Source organism: Macaca fascicularis, chromosome 3, assembly GCF_037993035.2.
Source record: "Macaca fascicularis isolate 582-1 chromosome 3, T2T-MFA8v1.1".
Classification (NCBI taxonomy): domain Eukaryota; kingdom Metazoa; phylum Chordata; class Mammalia; order Primates; family Cercopithecidae; genus Macaca; species Macaca fascicularis.
The window spans coordinates 170,947,715-170,969,970 of NC_088377.1; the positions used below are offsets into that span (position 1 = coordinate 170,947,715).

At 41.5% G+C, this 22,256-nt stretch overlaps 1 protein-coding gene and 1 pseudogene across 2 annotated transcripts in view; both read left to right on the top strand.

Annotated features, from left to right (window-relative positions):
- The window catches only part of STRIP2 (striatin interacting protein 2), a 58,367-nt gene extending 44,222 nt beyond the window's left edge, over positions 1-14,145 (top strand). For both annotated transcript variants that reach the window (XM_005550752.4, XM_074035974.1), the window contains 3 exons: positions 6,316-6,420; positions 8,331-8,535; positions 11,046-14,145. In XM_005550752.4, coding sequence (XP_005550809.1) covers positions 6,316-6,420; positions 8,331-8,535; positions 11,046-11,296 — 561 coding nt within the window. In that variant the 3' untranslated portion in view covers positions 11,297-14,145. The remainder of the gene's footprint in view (positions 1-6,315; positions 6,421-8,330; positions 8,536-11,045) is intronic.
- Positions 9,979-10,131, top strand: LOC123572708 (U1 spliceosomal RNA; annotated as a pseudogene).
- Positions 14,146-22,256: the final 8,111 nt, after the last annotated feature.

The window sequence follows — 22,256 nt, forward strand, 5'->3', positions numbered from 1 at the left end:
CACTCTGTCTCCAAAAAAAAAAAATTTGTTAGATAAACTTGTAATAGTCAAAAAAAGAAAGTTTAAAATAAAAATAGGATTTCATTTTCAGTTATGTGAACCATAATAGATAAATGAATCAAAAGAATCATTTGTCAAGTCATAGTTATTACCATGAATTTGACATCAGTTAAGTATTAAGACCTAGCTTTTTTTTTTTTTTTTTTTTTTTTTTTAAGACAGAGCCTCACCCTGTCACCCAGGCTAGAGTGCAGTGGTGTGATCTTGGCTCACTGCAACCTACCCTCCGGGCTCAAGTGATCCTCCCACCTCAGCCTCCCGAGTAGCTGGGACTAGAGGCACATGTCACCACGCCTGGCTAATTTTTTATATTTTTTGTAGAGACAAGGTCTTACTATATTGCCCAGGCAATTTTTAAATTTTTTGTAGAAACAGAGTGTCACTATGTTGCCCAGGCTTGTTTCAAATCCCTGGTCTCAAACAATCCTCCTGCCTTGACGTCCCAAAGTGCTGGGATTACAGGTGCGAGCCACCATGCCTGGCCAGCATAAGTTTTTTTAATAGTTTCAAATAAATGCAGGGCTAACATGGCCAGGAAAGCCTGAAGCACAAAGCAGAGAAATAGACTAGGTAGTATGGAAAAGACAAACAAACCTGGCTTTGCCACTTATAACTATAAGGGATCTTGAGCAGGTTTCCTGTAGGCTATAGAAATTTCATCTATAAAGGAAGGAAGGTTGAGTCATTAGATAAGCATCCAACTTTCCTTGGACTATAAAATTCCCCTACATTCATTATAAAATAACCAAGTTAATATTAATAATTTTGATTTATCAGTGCAGAGCTCGTTTGTCACACAGGGACTTCAGTAAGCTGTTGAGGAGGTTTGAGATATAGTATTAGATCTCACCCTTAGTAGCCCTTCTTTAAAAGTTCAATCTGATCATAGGCTGACTAGATTCAGTCAAGTGCTTCCATTTAAAGAAGGAAACCTCACTGTTTTTTGTTCTTGTTTTTCCTGGGAACGATTATTTTCTTCTGGTTTGAAGTACGAATTATGGTAGGACCAAAGAATGTGCTTTTCCACCATTGAGTCTTCAAGAAGCTCGGAAAGCAGGGGATCCAACTAAATTTCCTCTGAATTGCCTTCTGTGTGCAGGATTCCAGAAGTGCAGCTAGAAGGTGAACAGTAAATAAAGAGTCTTCAAATGACTGAGTACTGGTGATTGGGTGCTTAACATGTGACCTTGGGCAAGCCCCTTCCCCTTTCTGGGCCCCAGTTTTTGTTTCTGTGGATGACAGAATTGGGACTAGAGCAACTACATTCCTTCTGGTGCTCACATTCTAACCAATATGATTCCTCAATCCAAAAGGAAGAAATGCTCCATTCTTCCCTTAGTCATCTGAATTAATTAGCTACATAATTGGCATAGCCTAGATTTTATTTGGCTTGGCTCACTCACCTGGGTGATGGATGGATCTTTGAGAATACAGCCCTCTTAGTGCCCTGGAGATACTCTGAAAGGGTGGGATGTAGTCCTTGAACTGAATCTTTAGACCTAAGGCATACTGCAAACAAATATTCGTGAGAGTAGGTTGTGGGTATGTTTTCTTTTTTAACTTTAGTTAATACAAAGAAAGTAAAGGTCTTGCTTTGGCTAGTATGAAGTACCAGGAACAAGAGAATGTGACGTGTGCTGCTGTTCACAAATTATATCTCCTCATAGAGGCTTCCATTTTAATATGCTGGGTCTTGGAAAAAAAAAAATAGAGAAAGGTGACCTGCCTTAAATGAATATAAACATGAAGAAAAACTCTCAAGTTTGGCAAATGTGAACAGGTACCTGTGGAACCAAAGACCTGTTGGGAAAAAGTTATCTGTTGGGTTGGAACAGGCACAGGCTAGAGCAGTGCTGCAGGTAGAGCCTGCTGCAAGCAAGGGAGACAAAACAAGCTAGGGTTTGGTGGCCATCCTGAGAGAGCCACTGACCAGTGTGTGTGCTTTCAGTGCCAGCTCCTGGCAGCATCTAATATGAGAAGTAGAGCTACTTACAGTTGTCTGGGGAAGTAGTATCAGAGGGAAAAGAGAGTTGGCACATGCCTATAGTCCCAGCTACTTGGGAAGCTGAAGTGGGAGGATGATGAGTTTGAGCCCAGCCCGGGCAAAATAGTAAGACCCAGCCAGGTGCAGTGGCTCACACCTGTAGTCCCAGCACTTTGGGAGGCCAAGGTGGGCAGATCACCTGAGAGTCTGGAGTTTGAGACCAGCCTGGCCAACATGGTGAAACCCTGTCTGTACTAAAAATAGAAAAATTGGCTGGGCATGGTGGCATGTGCCTGTAATCCTAGCTACTTGAGGGGCTGATGCAGGAGAATAGCTTGAACCCAGGAGACGGAGGTTGCAGTGAGCCAAGGATAGCGCCACTGCACTCCAGCCTGGGCAACAGAGTGAGACTCTGTCTCAAAAAATAAAAAGAAAAAAAAAAAAAAGAAAAAAAGAGGAGGAAAGGAGAGCAAGGCCATGGGCAACTGAGACTATCTTCAAAGAGGGAACTGGAGTTCCTTTCCTGGAATTCTTGAGACTGAGCCCCAAGGAAAAGGCAGCAGCCACAAATGGCTTACCCTTACTCAAAACTTCACTTTTTTTTTTTTTTTTTTGAGACGGCATCTCACTCTGTCACCAGGCTGGAGTGCAGTGGCGCAATCTTGGTTCACTGCAACCTCTGCCTCCCAGGTTCAAGTGATTCTCCTGCCTCAGCCTCCCAAGTAGCTGGGACTATAGGTGTGCGCCACCATGCCCTGCAAATTTTTGTATTTTTGGTAGAGGTGGGGTTTCACTGCGTTGGCCAGGATGGTCTCTATCTGACCTTGTGATCCGTCCGCCTTGACCTCTCAAAGTGCTGGAATTACAAGCGTTAGCCACTGCACCCAGTCCAAAACTTCACTTTTAAAACTGCTTGGTGGGGCACGGTGGCTCACGCCTATAATCCCAGCACTTTGGGAGGCCGAGGCGGGTGAATCACTTAAGGCCAGGAGTTCAAGACCAGCCTGGCCAGCATGGTGAAACTCCATCTCTCCTAATACAAAAATTAGCTGGGCGTGATGGTGCACATCTATAATCCCAGCTACTCAGGAGGCTGAGGCACGAGAATCACTTAAACCGGGTTGCGGAGGTTGTAGTGAGTTGAGGTGGCGCCACTGCCCTCCAGCCTGAGCGACACAGCAAGAGTCCGACTCAAAACAAAGAAAGAAAACTTTACTTGATTAATCACCAGTCCATTTCTTTTTGGGATTTAAATATGGACCCTCCCTCAGAGCATCTCTGCTAGGGAAGTTAGCAAAGTTGTTTGGATTACAGTCACATATCCCAAATGCCAAATGTCATAAGTCTAAGATTATTCATTGCAGCATTGTTTATAATAATGAACAATTGGGGTCCAGGCGTGTGGTAGCTCACGCCTGTAATCCCAGCACTTTGGGAGGCCAAGGCGGGTGGATCAGTTGAGGCCAGGAGTTCAAGACCAGCTTGGCCAACATGGAGAAACTCCATCTCTACTAAAAATACAAAAATTAGATGGGTGTGGTGGCCTGTGCCTGTAATCCCAGCTACTTGGGAGGTTGAGACAGGAGAACAGCTTGAACCCAGAAAGTGGAGGTTGCAGTGAGCCGAGATTGATCCACTGTATTCCGGCCTGGGAAACAGAGCTAGACTCTGTCTCAAAAAAAAAAAAAAAAAAAAAAAAAAAGACCAGGCGCAATAGCTCAAGCCTGTAATCTCAACACTTTCGGAGACCAAGGCAGGCAGATCACCCTAGGTCAGGAGTTCAAGACCAGCCTGGCCAACATGGTAAAACCCCATCTCTACTAAAAATAGAAAAATTAGCTGAGCGTGGTGGCAGGCGTCTGTAGTCCCAGTTACTTGGGAGGCTGAGGCAGGAGAATTGCTTGAACCCCGGGGGGGCAGAGGTTGCAGTGAGCCGAGATGACACCACTACACTCAAGCCTGGGCAACAGTGTCAGACTCTGTCTCAGAAAAAGAAAAATTGAAAGATTGGTAATAACCTAAATGCCTACTAATATAGGGCCAACTGGTTAAATAAATTATGGTACATACTTGCAATACAATATTAGGTAACCATTAAAAAGAATGAGGCAGTTCTTTTCAACTGGAGAAAGTCCATGTAAATCACAGAATTATAGAATGCTCAGAGCTGAAGTGATCTTAAAGATTAGCTAGTTCAACCTCCTACAAGAAACAAGGAAAATGATTTACCTAAGATCATACAGTCAGGGATGAGGCCATAATCCAGGTATTCTGGTATCTATTCCAATGCTGCTTCTACAAGGGGATGCCTTCTCTCCCATATTATTCTTTGAGATACTGAGGAATGCAAGGCTTTTTATGCCTCTACCGTATTGAAAATCAGGATGAAGGAAGCTCACAGTAGAAATACACTTGCTTATCCCATATGTTTTGTGTTTCCCTTGTGTCTTAAAAATTTAAAACTCTGGCCGGGCGCGGTACTCACGCCTATAATCCCAGCACTTTAAGAGGCTGAGGCAGGCGGATGACCTGAGGTTGAGAGTTTGAGACCATCCTGACCAACATGACCATAGAGATCCTGACCATCTCTACCAAAAATACAAAATTAGCTAGGCGTGGTGGTGCATGCCTATAATCCCAGCTGCTCAGGAGGCTGAGGCAGGAGATTCACTTGAACCCGGGAGGCAGAGTTTGCGGTGAGCCGAGATTGCCCCATTGCACTCCAGTCTAGGCAACAAAAGCAAAACTCTCTCTCACCAAAAAAAAAAAAATTGAAAGTCTGCCTGTCTCTCTTAACTGCACAAGATATAATGTCTGTAGAACTTGGTCTATTTGGGGCAGGCCAGACTAGCTGATGCACTAGAGCAGAAAGTCCCATAGAAGTTTTCCCTAGAAGCAGACAGATGGTTCTCCTGGGACAATGTTGAACATTTACTATAGGATGGAGAATATTATTTATAAATAATATTTCTGTTGAGATGGAGTTTCTCTCTTGTTCCCCAGGCTAGAGTGCAATGGCGTGGTCTCGACTCACTGCAACCTCTGCCTCCTGGGTTCAAGTGATTCTCCTGCCTCAGCCTCCCAAGTAGCTGGGATTATAGGCGCCTGCCACCATGCCCAGCTATTTTTTTTATTGTTTTAGTAGAAATGGAGTTTCACCATGTTGGCCAAGCTGGTCTCGAACTCTTGAACTCAGGTCTCGATCTGCCTGCCTCGGCCTCCCAAAGTGCTGGGATTACCTGATCTATAAATAATATTTCTGACCTATAAATAATATTTCTAAACAATAAATTTCCCTGAAACTTTTTGGCTCTCGGTATTAGGTATTAGGAAAGCCTAATACCCTCAAAAACCTCAGATGTTCATTCCACATTAGCTATATGCCTGTGTTGCTTCAAATTAATTTGAGGGAGGAAGAGGTAGTTTTCCATTCACCAGACAGCAGCTCACTTCTACATGTCGTCTACTCCTACATTCTCCTATCACATTGTGGATGTGAGGAATTTCCAAGATGTTAGTTTGGCTGTCATGTGTGCTCATTGATTTATATAGCTTCTGACACCAGTATGTATTTGCAAGCCCCAAATTCACATAAGGACTCATATTTTTATTTCTGAAAAATGTTTCTATGAGTAGATACCTGCTTTTAATCTGACATCCATCTGTTGTCTCTGGTTAGGTGTTCACAAACTATCAAAAAATAGATAAGAAAAATACCTGATTAGAATAAACCATCTGCCATTTTTCCTTCCATGCTGAAGAATTAAGCATCTGACTGTAATATGGTTTGATAAAGGAGGGTTGAGTTTGATAAAGGAGGGTTGAGGTTGATTAAAAAAAAAATTCAATTATAATAGATATCAGAGCCATCCAACATAGTTTAAAATCTATAAGAATTAGACCTAATCCTAACAATTACATAGTTTATATAAGTGCAAAGTACTTGTATATAGGGGTAAAATCCTCTCATCTCTTTTCTGATCCTAGAGCAATAAGCTATACAAGAAAACTTGCTTGAATCAGGTTCCTGTGTTCATGTATCATCTGTCTAACCAACACATGCTGTAGATAGAGTCTTCCAGGATTGGCAGCTGAGGGGGTTTTCAAACTGTGGGCTTTGGAGACCTCAGTGTGTTAAGAAACAGGAAGGTGAGGAGGTATTATTTCATACAGGAAGGCCTCACCTAAACTGACCAACATTGACTTCCAGGCTTCTGTGGGAATTAAAGCCTTGTAGGTATTAAAATAATGATGGATGTTCCCTATTATAGGAAGCTGGAGACAACAGCCAGTTCTGCTGGAGGAACCTCTTTTCCTGCATCAACCTCCTGAGGCTGCTCAATAAACTGACCAAATGGAAACATTCCCGGACCATGGTGAGTGTGGTTTTACATCATGGAGTTGTCCATCTGACTGAATTTTTAAAAGATCACTAGTAAATTTTTGTGTGCTGCCTGGTTTGTGATCTCCATATATAGACACTGAATGCTGCATGAGATTTAGCATCTTATAATTCTGGGCACTTATTCTATATTAGATGATTACCTATCAGTCCATTTCTTTTCAGGGGTCCCAATCTCAGACCCTCCCTCAGGGCAACTCTAGCAGGGAAACTAGCAATGTTGTTTGGATTACACACATTCCCAAATGATACAAGTGCAAGGTTTATCATTGCAACATTGTTTATAATAATGAAAGCTTGGCTGGGTGCGGTGGCTCATGCCTGTAATCCCAGCACTTTGGGAGGAAGAGACAGGCAGATAACAAGGTCAGGAGTTCGAGACCAGCCTGACCAACATAGCAAAACCCCATCTCTACTAAAAATACAAAAAGCCAGGAATGGTGGCAGGCACCTGTAATTCCAGCTACTCAGGAGGCTGAGGCAGGAGAATCACTTGAACCTGGGAGGCAGAGGTTGCAGTGAGCTGAGATCATGCCACTGCACTCCCGCCTGGGCGACAGAGTGAGACTCCGTCTCAAAAAAATAATAATAATAATGAAAGCTTGGAAACAAGCTAAATGCTCATTAAGCAGGACCAACTGGTTAAATAAATGATGGTATGTCCTTATAATAGAATGTTATGCAATCATTAAAAAGAATGAGCAGCCAGGCTCAGAGGTGCATGCCTGTAATCCCAGCACTTTGGGAGGCTGAGGCAGCACGATGGCTTGAGCCCAAGAGTTTGAGACCAGCCTGGGCAACATGGTAAGACCCCATCTCTATTCAACAAAAGTAAAAGAATGAGGCAGTCCTATACTGATATGGAATGATTTTCAAAATATATTCAATAAAAAAAAACAGGTAAAGAACAGTGTGGCAGGATATGTAGTTGGCTACCATTTGTGTTAAAAAACAGAAATAGGCTGGGTGTGATGGCCCATGCCTGTAATCCCAGCACTGTGGAAGGATCACTTGAGGTCAGGAGTTTGAGACCAACCTGACCAACATGATGAAACCCCATCTCTACTAAAATTAGCTGGGTGTGGTGGCGGGCGCCTGTACTCGGGGGAGGCTGAGACAGGAGAATCGCTTGAACCCAGGAGGCGGAGGTTGCAGTGAACCGAGATTGCACCACTGCACTCCAGCCTGGGCAACAGAGTGAGACTCCATCTTCAAAACAAAACAAAAAAATGTAAGTAATGTATGCATACATAGAATTATCTCCAGAAAATAAAAAACTGTGACAGTGGAATTGATATGTGTGGCTGACAAAATTTTCTTTTCATTTTATACCATATGCTTTGAATATTGAAAACTTTGAATAATAAAATATGAATGGAATAGTTCTCTCTCTCTCTCTCTCTCTCTATACATATATATATATATAAAAATATATATATAAAATTTTATTTTTTTGAGACGGAGTCTCACTCTGTCACCCAGACTGTAGTACAGTGGCATGATCTCAGCTCACTGCAACCTCCGCCTCCTGGGTTCAAGCAATTCACATGCCTCAGCCTCCTTGGTAGCTGGGATAACAGGCCCATGCCACCACGCCTGGCTAATTTTTGTATTTTTATTAGAGATGGGGTTTCATCATGTTGGCCAGGGTGGTGGGTGATCCACTGGCTTCAGCCTCCCAAAGTGCTGGGATGACAGACATGAGCCACCGTGCCCAGCCCCCCTATATATTCTTGAAGATTAGATCTAGGTAGAGCCTGGATCATAGATCCCTGAAAGCTCCCCAGGGACTTCTGAGGCTAGCTAGGTTTGGTTTAATTTGTCTGTAAAGTGGAAATTCCAAGAAACGTTAGATGTTTATCCCACCCCTCTTTCAATGAACAGATGCTGGTAGTGTTTAAATCGGCACCAATCTTAAAGCGGGCCCTCAAGGTCAAACAGGCCATGCTGCAACTTTATGTCCTAAAGCTGCTAAAGATACAGACCAAGTACCTGGGGCGCCAATGGAGGAAAAGCAACATGAAAACCATGTCAGCCATTTACCAGAAAGTACGTCACCGCATGAACGATGACTGGGCTTACGGGAATGGTGAGTCTTCCCAAAGCTCTTGACTTCCTGGAGTTTCCTGGGGTTTAGACAAAACTAAATAAATATTTATCACTCCTCTTTTGGCATGAATTGTTACATATTTTAGATGAAAAAGTATGTGATTATAGGTCAGGCATTAATACGCCAAACTTTAAGGTTATGCCTCAAAATCTAATATGTACCCTTGTCCTATGTAAATTACGAAAATCCATTTTATAAAACAAGTAAATGGAGAGATAATTGCCTTTCCAAAACATTCTTTTAAATGACAGCTTTCTCCAAAAGATTTTTTAAATTAAAACAATTTGTTATTATTACAAAGCAGTTAGGAAAAAAAAGATAGAAAATATAAGCAAACAAACATTTTACTATATTATATTTATGCTGTATTTGTACTATCCAGAAATTGCCACCATTAACATCTTATTGTATATTCCTCCAGATCTTTTTCTATACATATATATGCATATTTTATTAAAATGAAAGCAAGTTATGTATGCTATTTTGTAATTTTCTCTTTTAACATCATCTCTACCTTTTCATGTTAGTACATTTTCATTTCATCTAATGAAGTTCATATTCACAATTTTCTAGTTGTCCCAAAATGTACTTCATAGCGATTTTTCCAAGTCAGAATCCAATCTAGGACCACAGGTTACATGTGGTTGTTATACATATGTTAATTATTTTTGTTTTCTGGTTTTGTTTTTTTTTTTTGAGAGAGAGGGTTGCTCTGTCACCCAGGCTGGAAAGCAGTGGCATGATAATGGCTCACTGCAGCCCCGACATCCTGGGCTCAAGTGATCTTCCCAGCTGCCAAGTAGCTGGGACTACAGATGCATACCACCACCACACCCAGCTAATTTTTAAATTTTTTTTGTAGAGATGGAGTCTCTCCCTATGTTGCCCAGGCTGGTCTTGAACTCCTGGACTCAAGGGATCCTCCTGCCCTGGCCTCCCAAAGTGCTGGGATTACAGGCATAAGCCACCGTGCTTGGCCTCTAGCAGTCTCCCCACACCCACCATTAATGCTAACTAATTGAAGACCTAGGCCAGTTGTCCTGCAAAAGGATTTCTCTGTTTTCTTCTTTGTGGTGGTATCTACTTTATTCCTCTATCTATGGTATTACCTGTAAACTTGAAGTTAAATCTAAAGGTTTGATGAATTCAGTTTAAACCTTTTTGGCTGTAGTATATTCTAGGTAATCTTGGGAACTGTACATTGCCTCACCTCAGAAGGCAAGATATGGTTGAACTACCAGAACTTGTAAGATTGATCAGAGTTTGGAAAAATTTGTTTTGGAGAGCTTTTTTATTGTTTTGTGTTTGACGATTATTTCCATAATTGTATTTGAGAATTTTTGGTAATGACTTGTCTTTGCTGGGTTTGTAACCTGCTTGAATTTTAAAGGATGATGCAGTAAAGAGTTCAGAGAACTCTACTTACTTACCTGGCAGGGAAAATACCATGATCATGAAGGTGGTTTTCCCAGGACAAGGCTTATCCATTTTACTCCAGATATGCTGACCCCTGCTATTCCTCCAAATGTGGGAAACTCAACTGCATAATTTGTGGTAGTGAGGGACTATCTTTTCACTAAAAAAGGGTTTAGAGAACTAAAGGAAACATATGATAGGCACATAACAAGCCAGGATGCAACTTCTGCTATAAGACATAAAGCACAATTATCTATTAAATTATTGTACATTTTTCAAACATGAAAATGTTTTATCCTGCAAATGGCACATCTGTTGTTGCTGCCATTATGAGCCCAAACTCACACTACACTTCCTTATGATAAACCCTTGCATGTGGGACATGAAAGATCTGGGAGATTTGTATCTTTAGCCCTGAAATAAGTGTCTAAGTGAATAGAAGCAAAACAGATTATCTGTTTTCTGTTTTTACCTTCATTGAAGCTGTCACCTCATCATCTTAAAATAAGCTGATATATAGATTTATCACATGCTGGAGGAGATTCCACAGAATCAGGGAAGTCTTCAGTAATTGGTCCATTCTGATTCTCCATGTTATACCCCTCTTGCCCCTTCCCATTCCTTGAGAGCTGGCTACTCCATTCAGATGGCACTCTCATCCCCTAGGGAAAGCTGCATAAAAGGAATTTAATTACCCTTTTGGGAAATATAATACATATAACTAGTAATACATAAAGCTAGTAAGAAAGGGAAATAATGAAAAGGAAATATAATAGAAGAAGTCCACCTCCCTCTGGGCCCTCATTTCCTTTCTCATAGGTAACCACTATTACTACTTTCTAGGCTACCCTTCCAAAGGTAATTTCTGCATATACAAGCTTATGCATGTGGGCATATGTGTATTTTTTAAACCTAAGTGTCAGCATGCTGTATACTTACTTTGTACATTGCTTTTCACACACACACACACACAAAAAAATTTCTGAGGAGTTCCATTTTTGGAACCATGATCTGTGGTAAGACAAGCAGTGTCTTGCATTAAATGTATTTTTCTTCCTCTCTTTCCAACACAGACATCGATGCCAGGCCATGGGACTTCCAAGCAGAAGAATGTACCTTGAGGGCCAACATTGAGGCTTTTAACAGCCGTCGGTATGACAGACCCCAGGACTCTGAATTTTCACCTGTGGATAACTGCTTGCAGAGTGTGCTGGGGCAGAGGTTGGATCTGCCTGAAGATTTCCACTATTCATATGAGCTCTGGCTCGAGAGAGAGGTGTTTTCACAGCCCATCTGTTGGGAGGAGCTTCTCCAGAATCACTAAGTTCTTGTCAACAAGCATCAATAGATGGAGGTCAGCTCCAATAAATGGTGCTCTGCCTACCCTTTCCATACAGACTTTGTTACCAGTTCTAGGAGTGCTTGCCACAGGAAGATCAGCCTAAGAACATCCAGTATTGTTCAGGGCTCTTCTGGGGGCTCTTGGTCCTAGAGATGGTGCAAGGGTGGGATCCTGAATCACAACAAAATGATCAACTTGCCCTGGGGTCAGTTGGGTGCCCAGTTGGCCTAGGAAATCTTTTGGTGGATCAGTCCTAGACAAGCTCTTTGGTAGGACCTCTTCCTGCTTTAGTCTTGGCTAGAACCAGGCTAGCCTTTGCTGGCTCTAAAAGAGGAAATTTGTTACAGCATTTGACCCATGGCATTCATCACAGATAGTGGGAGGTACAAGTCATAAAATAAGGAGAAAGTTTTCTTCTTGCTCACCCTGGATTCCTAGGACTTATCAGAGATTTGGAAAAACCAACTTTGAAATTAAGTTTGCATTTTAAATTTCAAATTTGGACAGCCTCTTTCTAAAATCATTAACTCTAAGATTATTTTAGAGCACCTGCACCTTCTTTGTGAAGGATGATGATTTACTATTCCCTCAATACTGCATGTTATAGAAAAGGGTGTTGTGTAAAGTGTTTTTTTCCTCATTCTGTAAGAGATCTATATTCAATGTGAAAATTATTTCCTTGTGTACTCTGTATAGGGCATGGAATGCTCTGCCATTTTTAAAGAGCCACAACCAATAAGAAATATTCAGGTCCTTTCTAAGGATGTTTCGTATTTTTCTTAAATGACTCCAGTCTTAAAATGGCTGAGCACACTGCAGAAAATTATCCTTTTCATCCAATTCATTTTTTAAATGACAAGTTAACTACAGGAGGCTTTATTTATTCAGATGGTATGTCCACTTGTGCTCATGATCAATATATTTTTCTAATTGAAAAGAACAGTAAGAGCATCACAGCTTACCATTTTTCTTTTTCTCCAATGTTGATTAATGATTTTTTTCCCTTTTATTGCTAACAGTTTCAAAGTGTCATGTGGAGATTTAGCAATACTGTTTCTACCTAAAAGTATTGCACGTTTCATTGAAAATGTGAGAATTGATATACCAGCCTCTTTATATTTCTCTTTTATAGCAAAATCACATACTTCTCAAGACAAACAAAGTTTTTTAAAAAGTTTCTGATTTAGTTAGGATCATATGTTTTTGTTTTTGATTTTTGTGGGTTTTTGTTTTGTTTTGTTTTTTTGTTTTTTGTTTTTTTGAGACTGAGTTTCGCTCTTGTTGCCCAAGCTGGAGTGCAATGGCACAATCTCGGCTCACTGCAACCTCCGCCTCCCGGGTTGAAGTGATTCTCCTGCCTCAGCCTCCCAAGGAGCTGGGATTACAGGCACGCACCACCATGCCTGCTAAGTTTTTGTATTTTTAGTAGAAACAGGGTTTCACCATGTTAGCCAGGCTGATCTCAAACTCCTGACCCCAGGTGATCCGCCCGCCTCAGCCTCCCAGAGTGCTGGGATTACAGGCGTGAGCCACCGTGCCCGGCCTCTTCAAGCTTTTTTTTTTTTTTTTTTTTTTGAGACGGAGTCTCGCTCTGTCCCCCAGGCTGGAGTGCAGTGGCTGGATCTCAGCTCACTGCAAGCTCCGCCTCCTGGGTTCACGCCATTCTTCTGCCTCAGCCTCCCGAGTAGCTGGGACTACAGGCGCCCGCCACCGCTCCCGGCTAATTTTTGTATTTTTTTTAGTAGAGACGGGGTTTCACGTGTTAGCCACGATGGTCTCGATCTCCTGACCTCGTGATCCACCCGTCTCGGCCTCCCAAAGTGCTGGGATTACAGGCTTGAGCCACCGCGCCCAGCCTCTTCAAGCTTTTTTACTATAAATGTTGCCCCTCTCCCCCAACTTAGTCACTACTGAATCTTTTTGTGATGGCACCAGGTCACTTTATGCTGGGAAATCTAGTCAAAATTTGTTTATTTACTCTGCCCCTTGTCAACCACAGTATAATTTGGAGGACATGAATAAAATACTTGACAGTATCCAAGGGAGCGATACCAAAATCTAATAGGTAAATTTTGGATTTTACTTCTTTGTGCTTTAAAGTACCAGGATTTCTGTCTTTATGGATAGGTCTTGGAGAATGTAAGTAATGGATGAAACTTTTTTAAATAATTTGTAAATTTTACCTAAGTAGGAGAGTAGTCCTTATTGCAACCAAAATAATTTACTGAGCATGACTCCTGTAAATTAATCTACAGTCAGACTAGTATGATTTTAATATGATTTGAGTAAAAAGATAATTTTCAAGGAAAGAGTAATCATCCATCAATTTCTTTTAAAGCCAGATAGTATTCAATTTATGTCAAGAACAAAGAAGTTGCCCTTTTAAAAGCATGTACATGAATGCTTTTTGAGGCACAGAAGTGTGCTAAGCTTTAACATTTTGTATTTATTTACAACTCTTCTCTAAGGGAAGGTTACTTCTCAGTGCAGATGGAGAAACTGAAGCATTAAGGATAAATGATTAGTTCTCAATCACATCATTTTTTCACAGATTTGCTGGGACTAGCTTTCAGGTATTGACAGCCAGCCCCATATATTAAGGTAACCAGGCTGAATCTCCCTATTTAAGAATCCATGTATGTGGTTAGGAATAAATTCAAATTCACCAGTCTCCAATGGTGATTACTTTTACTACATAGAGAAACATTATTTGAATGACTTATAGAGGATTTTTATTTGTGAATATTTCAGTAAAGTTTGGGTTGATTGTTGATAACACTGTTCATCTACTGAAGCACTTTAATAAAAATAAAATGAACTGGAATTAGAAATTTGGTGTTTAAATTCTTCAACACAAGAGAACCTCAAAGTCAGATATAGAAAGGAAGGATATAGGCCAGGCGCAATGGCTCATGCCTGTAATCCCAGCACTCTGGGAGGCCAAGGCGGGTGGATCACCTGAGGTCAGGAGTTCGAGACCAGCCTGACCAATGTGGTGAAACCCCGTCTCTACTAAAAATACAAAATTAGCCAGGCGTGGTGGCGCATGCCTGTAATCCCAGCTACTGGGAGGCTGAGACAGGAGAACTGCTTTAATCCAGGAGGCGGAGTTTGCAGTGAGCCAAGATCGCGCCACTGCACTCCAGCCTGGGCAACAAGAATGAAACTCTATCTCAAAAATAAAGAAGGATATAATAAAGTTAGTATATAAAATATTATTTTACCCCCAGAGTGTTCCCTGAGGATAGACTATGACAAGCAATAACTCCAGATCTTAGTGACTTTTGACAAATGTTTCTTGTTCACGGGTCTGGGAGTCAGCCGCAGCTCTGCTCGACTCAGCTTGGCTTGCTTGGCTTGGCTCTGCTCCACAGTCATCTTTTTTTTTTTTCTTTTTTTTTTTTTTTTTTTGAGACAGAGTCTCACTCTGTCGCCCAGGCTAGATTGCAGTGGCGCTGTCTCGGCTCACTGCAAGCTGTGCCTCCCAGGGTCATGCCATTCTCCTGCCTCAGCCTCCCAAGTAGCTGGGACTACAGGTGTCCGCCACCACTAATTTTTTGTATTTTTTAGTAGAGACAAGGTTTCACCGTGTTAGCCAGGATAGTCTTGATCTCCTGACCTCGTGATCCACCCACCTCGGCCTCCCAAAGTGCTGGGATTACAGCACAGTCTTCTTTTTCTGGCACTAGACTGATGGAATAGCCCCTACTTGGGACATACACTTTTTATAGTGAAGAGCAGGAGCAAGAGACAAACCATACCATGCAAGCACATTCAAAGCTCTTGCTTGAATATGGTGTAAATCAAATTGTTCATATACCATTGACCAAAGTAAATCATGTGGACAAGCCTAACATGAGACTGGAGAAGCATACTCTACCTACAGAGTGGTAAACACGGGTGGTATAATACTCTCATAGTAGAGAAAGTGAATTGGTCATGAATATCTGCTCCTATATTACACATAACACACAGCCCCTCCTCAAGGAAGACCAAAAATCTTATCCAGTCATGTGAGACCTAAATTCTAGGATCTCATCTAGATGAAGGTGTAGATGAAGTGTTTCTTGATCCCGTGACTTGTTAACTTAAACAACAAGATATGTCTACCTAAAATGAACAACAGAGACCAACTCTCCAAAGCAGAGTTTATTTGGGAATAGCAGGGGATTGCAATCTGGGATATGTGTGCTATAGCTGACCACAGGCTCATCCAAAGGGGTTGTGGCAAAGGGGAAGCTTTTAAAAACAAAAAGTCCACATAAACTGTTTTGAAACAAAGACCATTGTTGCAGGAGTTTGTTGCAGGAGTTGGCAGTAGCTCATGGGTGGAGACATTGATTGTTAGGTGAGTATCCTTGTGTAAGTGGCTTATCTAGAATACTGTGGTTTTGAGGACTTTTTTGCATAGTTCCCATCACAGGCATACTCAAATGAGGGCCCCTCCTCCATGACCTCAAGTCCATTTTGTTTGTTAGAGTTTGACATTAGTGACTCCATTTTGATAATTTCACAGTTAATGCATTGTGGTGATCATTTCACAATGTATACGTATATCAAAACATCAAGTTGTACTCCTTAATTATATAAAATTTTTGTCACTTTGATATCCAGGCTACATGAAGTATAAACCTATGTGAAGTATAAAACTTGCCACACTGGGACTCTGGGAACATTGGTGATAAGTGTGTGTTTAGGGTGGTTTGTAGGGGCAAAGAAAGTCTTGACATTATTTCAGAAATCCTAGGTACACCAATTAACATCTGCTTTACCTACAATAATAGGTCCAGGTCAGACTTTTTGATAATAGTGTTAAGTGTCATAGAATGTTTTCTGTAGTAAAAGAATGTTTTACAAAATACAGAATTTGCTATAAACATTTGTGAAACACCCAGTAGATTCTTTAGCAGCTGGTACTATTCTGACGTATGGTTAATGCTAACATATACAGTTGGCCTTCCACGTCCATGGGTTCCACATCCATGGATTCAACCATTGTGGATCAAAAATATTTTTTAAAGTTGCTTGTGAGGCCAGGCGTGGTGGCTTATGCCTGTAATCCCAACACTTTGGGAGCCCGAGATGGGCAGATCAACTGAGGTCAGGAGTTCAAGACCAGCCTGGCCAATATGGTGAAACTCCGTCTCTACTAAAAATACAAAAATTAGCCAGGCATGGTGGCTCATGCCTGTAATCCCAGCTACTCTAGAGTCTGAGGCACGAGAATCGCTGGGAGACGGAGGTTGTAGTGAGCCGAGATCATACCATCGCACTCCAGCCTGGTCGACAGAGTGAGACTCCGTCTCAAAAAAAAAAAAGAAAATTGCTTGTGTACTGAACATGTAGAGTCTTTTTTTTCTTGTCATTATTCCCTAAACAATACAGTAAAACAAGTATTTACATAGCATTCACATAATATTAGGTATTATAAGTAATCTAGAGATTATTTAAAATATACAGGAAGATGCACATAGTTATATGCAAATACTACCTACCATTTTATATCAAGGACTTGAGCATCCAAGGATTTTGGTATCCTTAGGAGGTCCTGGAACCAATCCCTCACAGATACTGAGGGACAACTATATTGTCTTCGTCTGTTTTCTGTTATAAGACTACCAGAAATTGCATAATTTTATATAAACAATAGAAATTTATATGGTTTACAGTTCTGGAGGTTGAGAAGTCCAAGAGCATGGTGCTGGTATCTGGTGAAGGCCTTTATGCTGCATCATCCCATGGCAGAAGGCAGAAAGGCAAGATAGCACACTAGACTGAACTAGGAAAAGGGGGACAAACTCATCCTTTTATCAGGAACCCACTCCTGAGAGAATCAACCTATTCCCACAATAACTCCATCAATCCCTTCATGATTGCAGCATCTTCATGATCTAATGACTTCTTAAAGGCCCCACTTCTCAACATGATTGTGTTGGGAATTATGCTTCCAACACACAAACTTTGGGAGACATATTCAAACCATAGCACTTCTTTTTTTTTTTTTTTTTTTTTTGAGACGGAGTTTCGTTCTTGTCCCCCAGGCTGGAGTACAATGGTGTGACCTTGGCTTACTACAACCTCTGCCTCCCAGATTCAAGCAATTCTCCTGCCTCAGCCTCCCAAGTAGCTGGGATTACAGGCATGCGCCACCATGCCCGGCCATAGCACAAATTTTATATGATGTTTTTTGACATTAGAGACCTCAAAAAGACATTTGAGAGTAAAAATGGCTACAGTATGATTTTATTATCTATATATTAAATATAAACTTTATCTGCCTCTGAGTCTCCTCCTTTCCCATTTTCTCTGAACGAAAAAAAAAACTAGAATGAAGAGAATAATTTACCTCCCTTATCTCACCACTTAACACAGATTGTTTATATGGTGGTGATTTAACAACATAAGGAAATGTGTAATCTCTAAAACAGAGTAGAACAAATAAATCAAAGCTCTATTAATATTGGTAAAGCATTGTAACAACATGCAAATTATTTCTGGAAATGTTGGTATAGGTAAGTCCCTCATGTGTTTGGAAAACACATGAGTTACCCTTACAGCTCATATGTTTTTATTTTTCCAATAGTGAATTTTCAGTAACCTCTGGTATTCCATTAGAATTGCTGGTCTGGGGCCAGGTGCGGTGGCTCACGCCTGTAATCCCAGCACTTTGGGAGGCTGAGGCGGGCGGATCACAAGGTCAGGAAATCGAGACCATCCTGGCTAATACGGTGAAACCCCGTCTCTACTAAAAATACAAAAAATTAGCCAGGTGTGGTGGCAGACGCCTGTAGTCCCAGCTACTCAGGAGGCTGAGGCAGGAGAATGGCGTGAACCCAGGAGGCGCAGCTTGCAGTGAGCCGAGATCGCGCCACTGCACTCCAGCCTAGGCAACACTCTGTCTCAAAAAAAAAAAAAAAAAAAATAGAATTGCTGGTCTGGAAAGTTTATATAAGTCCTGAGCACCTTATACCTTCAAACACCTTTCTAAGTGAATGACTTCTCTAAATATTTGCCTATTCTAATATTCTCCTTAAAATGTTAAACCTTAATACTTGCAAACAAATTATCCTGCAGAAATATGTTGAAATGGGCTGTTTATGTTCTCCCCAAAATACATATGTTGAAATGCTAACCCCAGCCGGGCGTGGTAGCTCACACCTGAATTCACAGCACTTTGGGAGGCTGAGGCAGGTGGATCACCAGAGGTCAGGAGTTCTAGACCAGCCTGGCCAACCATGGTAAAACCCCATCTCTACTGAAAATGCAAAAATTAGCCAGGTGTGGTGGCAAGTGCTTGTAATCCCAGCTACTCGAGGGGCTGAGGCAGGAGAATCACTTGAACCCGGGAGGCAGAGGTTGCAGTGAGAGCCAAGATCACGCCATCATACTCCCCTGGGGGATAAGAGCGAGACTTCATCTCAAAAAAAAAAAAAGAAATGCTAACCCCTAAGTTGACAGTATTAGGAGGTGGGGCCTTTGGGGGATGATTAGGCCATAGGGACAGAGCTCTCATGAATGGGAACAGTACCCTTTTGAAAGTGGCCCAAGAAAGACCTTTAATCCCTTCCACCATGTAATGACACACCAAGAAAGCACCACCTATAAGCCAGAAAGCAGACCATCATGAGACACTGAATCTGCCTTGATCTTGGACTTCCCAGCTTCCAGAACTGAGAGAAATAAACTTCTGTTGTTGATAAGCTACCCAGTTTATGGTATTTTATTATAGCAACCTGAAGAGACTAAGACATGTTCTTGAGCTGAAAGGGATCTGAGGTTACCGAAGCCAGTCTCCATCCAATGCAGGAATTCCTTTACTAGCATACCCTAGGTGCTTATCTAGCCTCTAATATTTTTACTGACAAGAACCTTACTACTTCACACTTTCATTAGTAACAACTGAACTGTCTATGACAGAATTAAGTGACTCAATACAATACTATCTTTTGGTATTATTTGGGCCAGAAGAACCATGATTACATTTACGGAATCCAGAAACCAAACTTTAGCTCTTAGTTGCACTTTCTTCCCCACTGTATTAGTTTCCTAAGGCTGCTATAACAAGTTAGCAGAAACTAGTGGCTTAAAACAATAGAAACTTGGCCAGGCACGGTGGCTCACGCCTGTAATCCCAGCACTTTGGGAGGCTGAGGTGGGCGGATCACGTGAGGTTGGGAGTTCGAGACCAGCCTGACCAACATGGAGAAACCCCGTCTCTACTAAAAATACAAAATTAGCCAGGCGTGACGGCGCATGCCTGTAATCCCAGCTACTTGAGAGGCTGAGGCAGGAGAATCACTTGAACCTGAGAGGTGGAGGTGGTGGTGAGCCAAGATCACGCCATTGGACTCCAGCCTGGGCAACAAGAGTGAAACTCCATCTCAAAAAACAACAACAACAACTAAAAACAAAAACAAAACAAACCAGTAGAAACTTATTCTCTCTCTCTCACACTCTCTCTTTTTTTTTTTTTTTTTTTTTTTTTATGAGACAGAGTCTCACTCTGTCGCCCAGGCTGGAGTATAGTGGCACAATCTCAGCTAACTGTAACCTCCACCTCTTGGCTTCAAGTGATTCTCCTGCCTCAGCCTCCCAAGTAGCTGGGATTACAGGTGCCTGCCACTATGCCCGGCTAATTTTATCTATTTTTAGTAGAGACGGGGTTTCACCATGTTGGCCAGGCTGGTCTTGAACTCTTGACCTCGTGATTTGCCCACCTTGGCCTCCCAAAGCGTTGGGATTACAGGCATGAGCCACCGCGCCCGGCCAATTATTCTCTCTCACAGTGTGGAAGCCAGGTGCCTGAAGTCAGGTGTCATTAGGAAGGTGCTCCCTCAAAAGATGGGAGAATCTGTTCCCTGCCTCTTCCAGCTTCTGGGGGCTCTGGGAATTCCTGGGCTTATGGTGCATCACTCTAGTCTCTGCCTCTGTGGTCACAATTCTTCCTCCCCTTCTCCCTCAAAACTCCCTCTGCTTCTCTCTCATAGAGATGCCTGTGATTGTATTTAGGGCCCCCTTGGATGATCCTCCTCTAAAGATCCTGAACCCAATCACAGCTTTGGCCATATAAGGTAATATTCAGTTTCCTGGGATTCAAATGTGTAAAAATCTTTTTTGGAGCCACCATTCAACCCACTTTACCCACTAACACTCATCAAAAATCTAACAAATAGCAACACTGATTCACTTACTCCCTCTCTGTCATCATTAGTAGTGTAAGGCAAGTCCCAGAAGTTATTTTTAATTGAAAAATGTTTGCAACTGTAAATGTAGTCAAAGGAGATTCAAGTAAAGAAAGATTTTCTGGCTTGGGTAGGGGATATGCCATGAAGAAGCAGGTATCCAGTTGAAGAATACACTTCTGTATTTATTGATATTTTAATTAAGAATATACAGGTTAAAAATTCAGAGGATACAAGAGTACGCAATGAAAAACGTAATTTCCTCCCGTCCAAATCCCTATCTCGTTCCCCAGAAGTAATGACTACCAATATTGTTTTATCCTTTCAGAAAACTTCCACAGTACTCATCCATCTCCTCCCTACCAACATTGTTTTTTACACAATTGGGAACACAAGACATGCTGTTCTATATTTGTCTTTACCATTCGTCTTGGGTATCTTTCCATATTAACATTCTCTCATATGACTATAAATTAATATACTCAGTTAATAATGTATGATTTTAATTACTTAATAAATAAGTCTTCCCTAACACCACCTTCAAATACGTTTCACCTAAGAAGGGTATAGAGGGGAAGAATCGTGTGTAGCGTGTGTGTGTGTGTGTGTGTGTGTGTGTTGCAGTGGGGATGAGGTTAAGGGAGATTCACTCAGTTCCTGTAGCAATAGGTCAAAACAGTCTGACATATCATTTCCTTCCAGCAGTTCTGGTTATTCAGACTCCCAAATCCTGTAAATGTAATGAGACGGTGCCCGAGTGTGCTATGGGGAGGTGTTCAGGCTGTTTGCTCCTTTAGTAATTAGCCAGATTTAAATTTCAAAAATCAAGAATTATAAATTTTTACTTTTATTTTATAGAAAAGAAAATAACCAAAGTCTTTCTAGGGAACCGCAAGACTACAAAAGTCATCCCACCTCTGCACAAACACCTTCAGGGAAAGTGACTTCTTTACTAAGTAAGACAGTGCCATCTGTCCCCGGGCCTCCAAATGGAAACATTACTTCAAACATTCTGTAACTTTTTGTTCAAATGCTTAATGGAACTGGCAGGACAAAGATCTTCCATGTGGATGCCTGTGAAAATATGTCTTTGCCAGAAGATAATATTTTACCCAGAAAGGCAGTACAGCATAATGGCTCAGATAGAGGGTGCTAGACCCAACTTGGTGAGCTATTGTATCACGCTCTGCCTCTATTAGCTGTGTGATATGCGACAGATGATTTAGTCTCTGTATGCTTCAGACTCCCCATCTGTAAAGTGGGGCTAATCTTCCTACTTACCTTCTATGGTTGTATTAAATGAGTATACATGATTTGTATATATAGTGCTTAGGAGAATGCTTACTAAATATGAGTGCCCAATAATTACTGTTATTTTTCCTACCTCATTCCCCTCCCTCTCAATTCCCCAGCAAGAATAATAAATAGCATTTTAACTCTCTAGATCAGGGATTGGCAAATTAACAGCCCATGGGCCAACTCTAGCCTACTACCAGTTTTTGTACAGCCCATGAGCTAAGAAAACATTTTTACATTTTTAAATGGGAAAAATCCAAAGAAGAAAAATATGTTCTGACACATGAAAATGAACACAGATGTGCTCATTTGTTTACATGTGGTTTGTACGGTCATGCATTGCTTAGTGATGGGGATACTTTCTGAGAAATGCATCATAAGGCAATTTCGTCCTCGTGCGAATACCATAGAGTGCACTTACACAAACCTAGATGGTATGGCCTCCTGCACACCTGGACTATATG